This window comes from Lissotriton helveticus, chromosome 8 (assembly GCF_964261635.1).
Source record: "Lissotriton helveticus chromosome 8, aLisHel1.1, whole genome shotgun sequence".
In the NCBI taxonomy this organism is placed as follows: domain Eukaryota; kingdom Metazoa; phylum Chordata; class Amphibia; order Caudata; family Salamandridae; genus Lissotriton; species Lissotriton helveticus.
Genome location: NC_136069.1, coordinates 1,039,045,521 through 1,039,059,363, shown reverse-complemented (window position 1 = coordinate 1,039,059,363; position 13,843 = coordinate 1,039,045,521). Strand labels below are relative to the sequence as shown.

Sequence of the window (13,843 nt, the reverse complement as noted above, 5' to 3'; positions counted from 1 at the left end):
TCAACCCGAAGCAATGCTTCCAAAGTTATTACAGTTCAAATGAAATGTCAAGTTTGTGAGAGATTGATCTACTCACTCCGTTCCGGGCCACATGCAAGAGTGCTGGTGGGCGGCAGCAACCTTGAAAGTGTCAGAGTGTACAGTACCTTTCGCAGGGGATTGCAGCAGTGTCATCTGCCTTGGGATCAGGACCCACATCGCTGGAGTCTTCCCTTACTGGATTAGAGTCACGGAGGGCAGACACCCATTATTCCTTGATGTGTGCAGAGTGCGCTGGGTCGCGTGGGACTGCCTTTTGGTGCTTTGGCGAAGTCGACAAGCACGATGGTCTGCACCCCAGCAGGCAGACACAATGGATCTTGATCAGTGCACCACGCCGATGCATGTGGATGCCCAAAAGTGGCTGCTGACATTCTCCAACACCCAGGACTGGTTGAAGGCAAGACAGGCAAAGCCAGACTCTGGATTTGCAGAGCCTATCGGCAGTCATTTTTGCGAATGAAATCGTTGATGGCCATGAGATTTCCTGAACAGGAAGGAAGCCAACATGTCCTGGGAGTTACTGAGGTTGAAAAAGGTTGTGGAGGACAGGACCAGTCCTTCTCACCACTCAGGTAAGAGGCAGCAGGCAGAAAACCCAAGCTAGCAGTGCAGGTAGCAAAGTGGAGGATCTCCTGCAGCCCAGTAATCAGCAGGCAGCAGACCAACCCAGCAAAGCAGTTAGCAAAGTGGCAGTCCCTCTTGTAGCACAGCTCCTCTTAGTGGAGGAGTGTGGCTCAATGGTTAGAGCGGCAGACCCTGATGCAGAGTTCTGGCCAGGGACCAGGGTTCGATTCCCGCCTCGGCGGGGTCTCGGGCTCAATTTCCTCGGACCTGTTAATTCTCGCCTCGGTGCCTATTCTAATCACGGGCCCCACGCTGCAACTCTGGGCAATAGCTTGCTTAGCCTCCACACCTGCCCCAACAGCGCTAAGGATGCCTGGCTTCACCCTGGGGGTGCCCAGGAGTGGACACTTCACAGGGAAAGCCAGGAGGGGTTCCACAGCGGTATGAGTATCAGCGCCAGGAAGCCGAATAGGCGACACCGCAAGGTGACCGTCTGGTGACAGTGCGCTCTATAAGTACCATGACATTTACATTTACATTTGGCAGAATCTCCTCACGACCCCAAAGTAAATGAGTGAGAGGATGTCATAGACCCAATACTTATACGCAAGTGTGTACTTGAAGTGGAGATGACTTCAAATCAAAGACTCCTTTCAGCCCAGCTCTGTCTGCCAGTCTATCTGTGGGGGCTGGAACAGTATTTTGTGTGAGGCCAGGCAACTACCGGAGAACGACCTTTACAAAGCGGTCGTTATACTGCAATAACTTTACAACGCAGTCATTACAACACAAGTTGTTACAACGACTTGCGCTGGATGGCGCTCTACACTAAGGAATAGTATGATTTACTATTTCAACACCTTCCTTACTGTTCCACACACGGGAGTTGGAATAGTAAATCATACTACGCCTAAACCCAGCGCCTCTAGCGCAAGTCGTTGTAACGACTTGCGTTGTAATGAATGCAATATAAACTACCGTGTTGTGAATGTTTTCGATGTAATGTCATACATTCACAACTACCTATTCAGGTGTACATGTCAGCTCCTCCCCTCCCTTTTGCCCAGGAAGAGCCATCAGTTTGTAGATGCAGCTGAGTATCCTGTTCTTGTGGCTGTCTAGAGGCAATGCACAAAGTGTGTCTGTCACTCCACCCAGATGTGTATTGCAGACAAGCTGTAAGGCACACAAGAGAATATCCACTTTCTTAAAGTGGCATTTCTAGATTAGCAATACCAGATCCAACTTTACCACTAAAGAGGATTTTTCATTACCAATCCAAATATATAAAAATTAAGCAGCCGCTCCTCCCCAATCAGGAATTACACTTAAAAAGCGTATTTAAGGAATTCCCAATGTTATTCGAATTAGAGGAGCAGGCCTCACGGTAGTGAAAATTACCTTGGGAAGTTGTCCCTACCAGGAAATGTAAAGCAAAAAGGTACATGTCCTACCTTTTACTTACACAACACCCTGCATTTAGGGCTCCCTAGGGCCTACCTTAGGGTGACTGATATGTAAAGAAAAAAGGTGAGTTTAAGGCTTGACAAATAGTTGGCAGTAAACTATGCTGGCAGGCCCCACGGTGGCAGGCCTGAGTCAGACTTGAAAGGCTACTTCTGTGGGTGGCACAATCACTGCTGTATGCCAACTAGTAGCATTTGATTTACAGGCCCTGGGTGTATGGTATACCACTTTACTAGGGACGTATGGTATACCACTTACTAGGGACTTATAAGTGAACCAAATATGCTAATTGTGGATAAACCAAATGTTATCACATTTTAACATTTTAACATTCAAAGACGACTGGACAACAACACCCACAACAGCAAGGAACTCTTCAGCATCGTTAAAGAGCTCTCCAACCCCAGCGCCTGCAACAACGATATCACACCCTCGCAAGACCTCTGCGACTCACTCGCCTCGTTCTTCCACCGCAAGATCGCCGACATACACAACAGCTTCAGCACACAGACCACGCACCCAACCACCGAACCAACGCCCCCCACCACCACACTCTGCACCTGGACCCCTGTCAGCACCAAAGACACCACCCGCCTGATGAACACCATCCACTCCGGCTCCCCAACCGACCCCTGCCCACACCACATCTTCAACAAAGCTGACTCCATCATCGCACCCCAGCTCCGGAACATCATCAACAGCTCCTTCGCATCCGCCACCTTCCCGGAGAGTTGGAAACATGCCGAGCTGAGCGCCCTCCTGAAGAAACCCACCGCGGACACCACGGACCTCAAGAACTTCCACCCCATCTCGCTCCTCCCCTTTCCAGCCAAAGTCATCGATAAGACCGTCAACAAAAGACTCTCCGCCTTCCTTGAGACCAACGGATCCCTCGACCCATCACAGTCCGGCTTCCGAGCAAACCACAGCACCGAGACCGCTCTCATCGCAGCTACCGACAACATCAGATCCCTGCTCGACAACGGGGAAACTGCTGCCCTCATCCTCCTAGACCTCTCAGCAGCCTTCAACACCGTATGCCACCGCACCCTGATCCAGCACCTCAGCAACACCGGAATCCAAGGAGCGGCCCGCAAGTGGATCATCTCGTTCCTCGCCGGAAGAACCCAGAGAGTCCGCCTCCCCCCGTTCCGATCCGCGGCCACCGAAGTCATCTGCGGCGTCCCGCAAGGTTCCTCACTCAGCCCCACCCTCTTCAACGTCTACATGAGCCCTCTCGCTGCCATCGCACGCCAACACAACCTTAACATCATCTCCTACGCCGACGACACCCAGCTGATCCTCTCCCTCACCAACGACCCCGCCACCGCCAAAGCCAGCCTCCAGGAAGGAATGAAAGACGTCGCGGAATGGATGAAGATCAGCCGTCTGAAACGGAACTCAGACAAGACGGAAGTCCTCATCCTCGGACCATCCCCTTCCGCCTGGGACGACTCCTGGTGACCCCCTGCACTGGGCACCGCACCCAAGCCAAAGGGACCATGCACGCAACCTGGGCTTCATCCTGGACTCCTCCCTCACGATGACCAAGCAAGTCAACGCCGTCTCGTCTTCCTGCTTCAACACCCTGCGCATGCTCCGCAAGATCTTCCAGTGGATCCCCACCGAAACCAGGAAGACGGTCACGCAGGCCCTCGTCACCAGCCGCCTGGACTACGGGAACACCCTCTACGCCGGAACCACAGCCAGACTCCAGAAAATACTCCAGCACATACAGAACGCTTCTGCACAACTCATCCTGGACATCCCTCACCACAGCCACATCTCTGCCCATCTGAAAGACCTGCACTGGCTCCCCGTCACCAAGAGGATCACGTTCAGACTCCTCACCCATGCACACAAGGCTCTCCACGACATGGGCCCGAAATACCTCAACAGCCGCCTCACATTATACTCACCCGCCAGCCTCGCCCTCGCCTCCGACCCACGACATTGAACTCCCTCCTCACCCACCTTCGGAAGACCCAGGACCATCTCTCCTTCAGAAAGCAACTCAAGACCTGGCTGTTCGAGCAATAGAGACTCCCCTCCCCCCTCCAAGCGCCTTGAGACCCTAGAGGGTGAGTATCGCTCTGTACAAATTTGCTGATTGATTGATTGATTGATTTTAAATACAGACCACATGCATTTTAAATACAGAGCATATACACTTCAGCACTAGTGTAAAGCTAGCAAAAAACAAAGTAAAAAAACAGGTGGAGGAATGCAAAAAGTCTGGGGTAACCCTGCAAAAAGGGCCATTTCCAACAGTATGAAAAAGTGATAGTTTTTTGTGGAAATATGTTATTTCTTTTCTTTGACTAAAACCCAGATCTCTTACCAGAAATCCGAATGATAATGACAATAATAATAATATGTTTACAGCTACTACTATTACTACTACTATTACTAATAACATTACTGCTGCTGCTATTAGTACTACTGCTTCTTCTACCAGTAATAATAATAATTATCTTAAGCAATTAATTATTAATAGATTTATTAATATGATCATTATTATTATTAACCCCTCTGCTGCTCCGAAAGTTCCGCGCTAGTGCGGAACGTTCTATTGAGCGTGCGGGGCCGCGACGGCCAAAGTACGTGTGCAGCACTACCGAGGTAGTGCACGCGACGGCCGTTGGCCATCGGCAGCAGCGATAGGGTTAATAATCATATTATTGTTGTTATTATTATTATCATCATCATTTTCATATGGGCCTTGAGCATGAGCTATTGTTAGTTCTTGCAATCTGGAAACCGGGCATAAAATGTTAAGGGTTATAAGGTCAGAGACTGGCAGCTTATGTAACGGTCTTTGGGCATCTAAGACATGGCCTCGTCACTGCATCACATAGATGATGCAGAACCACAGCATTCTGCACTCATTTGACCAGTTTCCGAGAATTTTCGGGCAGGCCAATGTATATGACTTTGCAATCATTAAGCCAAGCATTAACTGGCGAGATAAGTGGCAGAATGGGGTCATGTTTATTGATTTAGAAGAAACGGTTCTTTACAGATACATTGACTTCAGTATTGAGTAAAACAAGGGACTTGAGTTTTTTTTTTTTACCTTGTATGCATGTGTAAAGTGTAGGCCAAATACGTTAGTCATTTATACAGCAGAAATAGGAGGGCTGCATTACAGCTAAAGATGATAAACTCAGTGTCAGATTGATTAAGCTGAAGGCCCAGACTTATGTGACACAAGTCAAATTTGTAGGTCTTTGCCAGGTTGTGGTTTCTGTGAGCATGTCACACATATCCATGTATCTTCTGCATATGATTGTATGAATACTTGATGATCTTTGATCAGATTGAACATGGAAAGTGCAAAAGAATGAGCAACCCGACCATAATGAGATATCCTGATGGCAGATGACAAAGGCCTAATTTTGATCAGTTGTACGTGATGACTCATGTAGAAATAGAATCATTGTATGCTCCTTGAAGCTCTCACAACGTCAGACAGGCATTCAAGAAGGACGCTTTGACTCAATTGGTCGAATTCTGCACTTAGGTCTTCCATCATTAACAGGGATGCTGCTCACTTATCAACAAACACCAGGGTGTCTTCGTAAAATCAGAGTTTGGCAGTTTCATTACTATAAAGTGAACTGAAACGCAATTCAATGGGAATTAAAATTTAATAAAAAAGGAAGTTGTTGAAGTACCACATTTTCCAGAAGTCAAGGTAATAACTTGGTGACAGCTAGCTTGGTCATAGGGGTACAGGTTGAGCTAGTGAGGCCCTACCTCGAGGTGTCAGGAACAAGATCCTTCTGAATGGATGGATTAATTAATAACCAGCATCATTCTGCTAGACAGACATCAATGTATGTACCCTGGCACCCGAAAAAGTACACACTCTGCTCTCTAGCTACCAATCTGGAAGTACTGTCCCTAAACAATTTGTCAAGGGCTCTGCGACATTTTCAGCTCATGTCAGCTTCTAGACACTGACCTGTCATAACTACTTATACTTTTCATAATCATACTGGCAGGAAAACCTACAAGAACCTTAAACAATCCTAAATAGCGGTCTATAAAAAAGTACATTGTCCTACATTTCCCCGGCAATCTCACCACACAGGCTCCCCCCTCACTAATATCTCAATAAAATCAATTTACAGTAGTTTCTCCATCATGCTCTGTTCAATAAACCCATTAAGGAATTTAAGATATTCCTTCAAGAACAGAAATGCCAGGGCCTAAATTACTGACAGGGTGCACTCCTCTGGTCTGCACCACGGCACACCTTTAATTGAGGGACACACGCACAGATCAAGTCAGTGTGTCATATCACAATGAATGAACTATTCCCAGTGGACACACAAACCCACACCTATACTGAGAACAGTGTATTAGCGAAAGGTGGACAAAAAGCTGTGGTGCCACCTGCACAGTGGTGTACGTGACAATCTGGACTACTTTTAGAAGGAAGGGGAGGTATTCCTGTGAGTGGGAAAGGATGCTCAAAATATCTGAATGCGAGCAAAATAAAACTCCAAACCCAAGTCAGACATTATAGAAAGGTAATTCACAACACAAAAATACACTGTTAAAGCAGAATGACAACAGGATTTCAAATACAAAAATGATCTTTTCACAGCAGTCAAAGAATATTATAACCTGAAGGCTCTCACCAACTTCTTTGGCCTTCACAGTAACTATGCAGTAAAGTTGGAGACAGTTCATGACAAAAATCAGTGACATACCCAACCACATTACAACTAACCACATCTCCACTTCAAATCAGGACACCAATTGACTATTCAAATGAGTCCCCAAGCCCACACATAATAAATTGGAAAACCAACTCTAAGGTTACTGAAGACAGTATTAAAATTCCCAACTAGTAAAATTGAATAGGTTGGTGGGATACCCATTGTCATTTGTCATCTATCAGACTTTTCCTACCATGCATATCCTAAGGATTCTGCTCTCAGTTTCACATATCTCATCAGATCAACATTTTACTAGAAAATTAAAAAAAATATGCTTTCAAAATTACTTTCTGAAAAACTCCATTGGCTCCTCCATTTTAACCCTTCAACAGCATGCAAATTTCAAGCAGAGAGCTTACCCCCGCTGAATCTCTTAATGCCACATCTTCAATGAACCTTTAAATCCATACAATACTTAAGTAAGCCTGAATTAATTTATATCAAGCAAGGGATATGGAATCACCATTAGTATCAACATAGGTTAACAGTAAGAACAAAGTGATCCTGATCTTTTTGGACCTACAGGAAGAGTTTGATACTGTGAACCACCACACCATACTATCCACGATAAAAACTTTAGGAATCAATAATGATCATACACATAGTCTACAAAATAACCTTTGAAAGAAACAGATCCACTGTAAACTGAACTACCCACCTATTTTAATGGCTAGATTATGTAAATCTCTAGATTTTAGGTATCCAACTCAAACTGGGCTTCAACAAGACCAATATGCTCATACAAGGCAACCTAGCTGAAATCCCTGACCGGATACAATGTAGTCATGTCACTTTTGCATGCATGTCACCATATACATCCAGTTGAGAAACCCAACAAACACCCCTGTAAGGATGACGGCCAGTCAAGTCGACCACGTAAACCCATCTATTTCTAGTTCCGGTCCTTCACCGGTTCACTTGATTGGCGTACAGTCCAGGATAACATTCATGCTGTTATGCTGTAACGGTGATAACCTATTTAATTTATGCGTCTCGTTATTGGTAATTTTTTGCACATGTATTAGAATAAATGCACCTTATGATGGTATTTGTAGTTGATTTAGACGCAACAAGCACGCTATCGGTTAAATTATTTTTGACACCACGGGAACACGCGGCGATAAAATACAGCCGGCAACACGAATTTCAAAATCTGCATGTCACCAACAACCTCGTTTTGTAAGCATTAACTTGCATCCTCACAAGTTGTCGATTATTTTGAGTAATAACCGGATAATTCACTGAAATAACAAGGCAACATGTTTCACAATGTTTGTCACAATGCTTAACACGAAGCCACATCTTATCACCAATGTGGTGTAGAGGGTTGTTTATATCCTTATTTTGTCGTTTCATTTTCGCCTTAATCCGTTGTCTTGTAGGAATACAACACCTGATGCAGGGCTATGATATGCCCGAAATGCATTGGGGACAACCTTAATCTTCGTTTGATGATTACTTATTGACGTGAATGGTATATGTCTTTACATGAAAGAAATGGATGACTACTAACATGAGACCATATCATGTGTTTTGAAAATAAATAAAGAATTTCAACCCTAAACAAAGGTGCACCTTGAGATTGAATTGACAAAAACTTTTACCCAAAGTTCTTTAATTGTGATCCCTGGCAGTGCACTAAAGGGACGCTTCCCAGTGGTGAAGCGCAACTATAAATACTGTTGCTAAACGTCCAGGATCAGAGGACGATACCTGTAATCACTCCAACTAACCTTTAAACACTCGTGTTCATAACCTGTTGTGACTGAAAGAATATCTAATAAAAGGAGTGCGTGAGCCATACTTTTTATAAATCACACAAAAGCAGTAATAACCTAGACATTATGATGCATCAGTGTTTCTTTCAGGAACCACACAGAATCAGTAAAATGTTGCCTATTTTAGATCCACAATAACACCACAACCCCACATACTATCATACTATGTGCACCCCTAAAGTCTGCAAGTTCGAATGCTAAGCCTCTGCTGAACTATAACGTTCTACTATTGTTAGATCTTCTGATGCAGGTCAGTAGAAAGCTCCAATAATCCTTCATATCTAGCTGCAAGAACACTTATCACTGGCTCTGAAAATCCAATACTGGTTATTATAATCCAATGAATAACACATTTAGAACCCTATGCAAGATTCACAGCACATCCCATAGTAAAAGATCCAGGACGAAGTGTCCATTTACTGCTCACTTGCTTCCTAAGACTAAGCATAGTGCTCTGATTCACTAGACCCATCAGAATAAAATAAATATGATTTAAGTCCTGTCTCCACATCCTATCAATACTGCCTAACATTAAGAGGAGCCTAAAAAGTGCATCTTTGACTCGAAAGATAGGCACTTTAAAAAAAAAAAAGACACACAAACACGCCTCCATGAGCCGCCAGACCGAGCTACTAATTGACCTCCATCACCAACATCATATCACGGTTGACTGGAGGAAATTCCTGTTATCCTAACCGATAAACACAACCCTTCATTGCTTTATGCTCAGTCTAGGACTAAGGTCAAAGTCAAAATCTATCACATGTAGAGGAGGAACACCTGGTCTAGTTTTAATAAATTGAGTATGGGTAAAGCACAGCTGCTTTCTTCCACCCTGGGATGTTGAGTAGAAGTTAGGCCTCACTGATAAACCACCAAAAGGATGTACCCCTCTATCTCCTTAGAATATCCTTGGATACTGACTATGGGAGAGGCGGTCTTTGGGGTGGTAGATGTGTAAGTTGTAAAGTGTAGCAGTTTCTGATCTTTGACCAGTGATTGTAGAGAAGGAAACTACACTGATTTGTCATGCTACCCTTGTGTTGCAGTAATGGAAATTGGGCAGGCAAAGTTGGGACTTCGGGGACTCTGATGAGACCTTTCATACAAGTTAGATTTGTTTTCCATCTTAAGTGGCTATGCTTTAACTGTGGGGTCGAGAGAATTAAGAGGAAGCACTGCCTAAGGATTCGGACGAAATTTGTCTATCCAGTCTTCCCTTCATTTTTTAGCTCATATTCCTTCTATACTTTGTGCATTGCTGCTACATCTTGCTTTATGATCAAACCACAAAGCAAATTTATGTAGTAATATAAATATAGACTTAGGTATGCCTATATTTTTGCATTTCTCAACCATGGTCATAAACTTAAATTGTCTTATAACTCCTAAATGCTCCAGGTTGCTCCTAGACTAAGTTTAAAGACTTGGAATCTTTGTTACAGAATGTGACATTGAAAGATAAGCAGATGATTTTGGCTTTATTTTAACTGATATTAGACCGATAATGTTGCCAGTGATTAAGAATGTTGTATTTAATATCAAAGTGTGTTTCTCCTTCTTTAATTTTAGATGTGGCAGTTGTAGACATGAGCGATGTTGGCAGACAGCCGTCTCTCTTCTATCACCTTGGAGTGCGTGAAAGCTTTGATATGGCAAATAATGTGATTGTCTACCATGACACAGATCCTGACACAGCTCAGTCACTTAAGGTGAGATAAACTTTCTTTGCACTTTATGATGAGCACATCAGAATGTCAAAGCAATAGTATTTTCACTTTAGCAGTTTCACAACGAAATTGTCGAAGCAACATCAGTGTTGCTGTTGATATCAACTTGAGGGATCTTTCTTGACATCTCAGGATCAAGTTCATAACTCACATCTTTTAAAGTACCTTTTTCCGGGAGGGTTTCTAAAAGGAATGGATTTTCCTATTAACATGATACTGGTGGATTCATATGTGTATAGGACCATGCCCAACATTTCTGTGAATATTGAGCATAAAACTAAGAATGATCAAAAAGACAGATCTATGATGGAAAACAAATATGGACACAGTTCAATACATGTCCCTTTAGAGATGTGTTTCTCCATCAAGAGCAGCTAACACTTCTCAGACTCTTTATTTTATATACAAACGCCTTCTTTTTACCCCAATGAAGTTAGCCTCTTTCTATACAGACTTTCTCATCCTCCTGTTGGTCATGCACAGCTCCCTCAGCTGATATAAAACACATGCTTTTTGAATGCCCCTCCCTCTCCCATTTTTGTTTTGTAGTTTGGTCCCAAATTAATACAAATGTTCACACCCGAATCTCCTTTTCCCTCTCTAACATCCTTTTAGGCTCCTTGTCACTTTCCTGGCCAAATCCATCCCCTAATCCCTCATTAATTGACTTACTATTAGCAATAGCCCCCCATTTAATAACTTCTAATGGGAAACAAGCGGACAAAGTTACTTTCAGAGCATGATGGAATGCTGTTTGTTTTCATCATAGACTGGATACAAGCAATGTTACTCCTATATCTTTATCCATTACAAGAGACCTTTTATGGTTACCTTTATCCACTTACCTAAATGATATAGCTTTAACTTCCGCTGCTATAGTTAATACTCTGGATGAAGTTAGAAAACCTCCATAAATCGTTTGTTGTCTTTTTAACTTAGTTCCAGATATATTACTCCTTTTTTCTTTTCAGTTTTGTATTTTAAAAGTTTATGATTACAGTATGCCTACTAATCGTCTGTTTCTTAACATAATATTGTATTAGACTTCCCTCCCCCTCCTACCTCCCTCTCTTTACTTTTTCTTTCTTAATTGATACGCCTTCTTTTGTTTCATATTTATAATATTCATACATTGTGATTGCTCTTATATGATGTTCATTACTTTATTTGTTACAATTTCTTCTTCAATAAACTTTAAACTTAAAAAAAAGAGATGTGTTTCTCTAAAGGGGCGCAAAGCGGAGCACGTCCCCTGTTTACCCTGTCATTAAATCCATTGACGTTCCAGACATAGTTAAAAACTCAGATATTTAGGGGCGTTGTCTTATTGTGAATGCATGCATACTCATGGAGTCAGGTACGGAGGTCTGTGTGAGGTGACAAGTTGGATCGTGTGGTGTCATTATGGTGCAGATGGCTTATTGTGCCACAACATTGAAAACATGGAACCTTCAACAAGATAGAAACTTGTGGGCTTCTTAGCAAGCCCCTTGCGCCGCTGGTATGTCACTTTTAATATGGGAATAAGTGCTGTACCGGTGGTGCAAGGGGCTTGTAAATGAGCCCTTTGATACCCAAGAGAGCAACCTGTAGCAAGTATCCACCCTCCAAAAGCCCATCACCCTACACTTTCGCCCTGAAGCCTCTGTCGCTCTCCCAACAAACTAGGTGTAAGTTAAAACAAGGATTATTACAACATAGGATATAGTGGTGCTGACAGAAAAACGTACAGAACCATAGGGTCAGTGGATGTGGTTTGTCACGTAAGACCTTATGAGTCCCTCAAAGGAGGGGAATGTGGTCTCTCTGGAGAGGGGGTCGGTGGTCTATCAGTTGGGCCTTGGGGTAGATGTCCTCAGAGTCCCTTGCTCCAGAGTTCAGCCTATGACACCTAGGAGACTTCCATTTACCTCCACGATTGTCTGTGCTGATTGAGGCATTCGGCCTGTCTGATGATCCCCGGGGAGAGTTTGATTATTAAGGAGTGGCCTGTGCTCCATTGCCCATTCTCGGGGCAGGGTCCAGGGATTCAAAGCAGAGGAATATAGAGGGATATTTCACCTTGAGCTTCACTGGATATAGAAGCATGTATTGGTTTTTGAGGGCCCCCCGAGTTTTGCTTAATCTTGTCACAAGATTTCCTGATATGTGTTACGTTCCGGGTGTTGTCTGGGAATATTATGACTCGTTCTGCATCCAAGAGCAGAAACCTGAACTAATTTCATAAAAGTCGTAGGAAAAGGAGCTCAAAGTCTGAGCAATTTGGAACTGCAAGGCTACGATGGAGAACTTTTGAAAATTTTGTGGAACTTGTGGCTACTGATAAAATGAGCTATTGTGTGGTATGCTAATATATTGAGTTTCTTTCTTCGGTGTTTTGTTATATTATGATTACACTTTTAATAACTCGTGGCAGTGGCTAAGGACCCCTATAAATAGAATTGCCAACATCAGTATTTCAAGACAGACATTTCTTCTGCTGCCTTTATGTGCTAATATTAATTCTTGGACCTTCTTCAATAAACCAATCCTTTAGTTGGAAAACTTGTATGTAAATTGATATGCTATGGGGTTGTAGACCGAGCCCTGATATTCCATTCTCATTACTTTCATTGTCTATCGACTCCAGCACTTGCTGTGAATTCCCATCTCTAGACCTTATTTGGAGTCCTCAGTCCTACAATGCCCAGCTCGGAAATGGTGGGGTTAACATCCTTTTAGGACTGATGGACATACTTGGATGTTGTAGGGAATGAAATTAACTCATCCCTAAAACTATTTAGTACTTAAAAAATGGCAGATCTTCAGACCGCTTTACAATAGAACCAAGTACATTACATAAGGACTACAAAATAAGAAACAGATGCATGAGTCTAAACACAAAAACATTTTTTTACAATTGTGTGTACGAAACATGTGAAATTTAAATTAAGTGTAGATATAATCTGCCAGTATTGGCGGGAAGTGAGCACAAAGAGTATTGACAGGAAGTGAGAGCAAAGAATATAGACATAGCATGATGATATTATGTAGCAAAGCATTATGATCTCAACTAGTTGGTTTAGTTTGAAAATATGCCCAAACTGTAACCAAGGGGCCATGCCGCTAGCCCTGTCACCACGATTAAGATACATAGGGTAGAGCAAGCTGGCTGTAGTCAACGTGCCCCTGGCGGGACAGTCTTCACGGTTATCCCCCTGCATTGCACCAGGCAACAGGAAGGCGCACCAGTCTGACCTCTTCAACGAGGGTTGGGTGAGCGCCACAGGCTGGGGGAGGCTGAACCACAGAAACGCGTATCAACGGTCTCCTCGCCTCCAATATGGCTGCCCTGGTCTCACTATTTTCCGCACCAGCAGGTTGTGGCGTCCCGGAGACTGGAGAGTCAGTAGCAGACTGCAGTTGGTCCCAGCTCGTGTATATCCCCTTCCTGTGGGACAGGGACTCACCTCTCCCCCAGTGAGGAACGGGGAGAGCCGAGGAAGCTGTGCTGGTGGCCATCTGGAGGCACTGAGCAGGCAGTGGAGGAGGG

General features: G+C 43.8%; 1 protein-coding gene across 2 annotated transcripts in view; it reads left to right on the top strand.

Annotated features, from left to right (window-relative positions):
- Nucleotides 1–13,843, top strand: part of MAP3K15 (mitogen-activated protein kinase kinase kinase 15) — a 1,227,172-nt gene that overhangs the window by 308,554 nt on the left and 904,775 nt on the right. For both annotated transcript variants that reach the window (XM_078657886.1, XM_078657885.1), the window contains exon 2: nucleotides 10,154–10,293. In XM_078657886.1, the coding sequence (XP_078514012.1) occupies nucleotides 10,154–10,293 (140 nt within the window). The remainder of the gene's footprint in view (nucleotides 1–10,153; nucleotides 10,294–13,843) is intronic.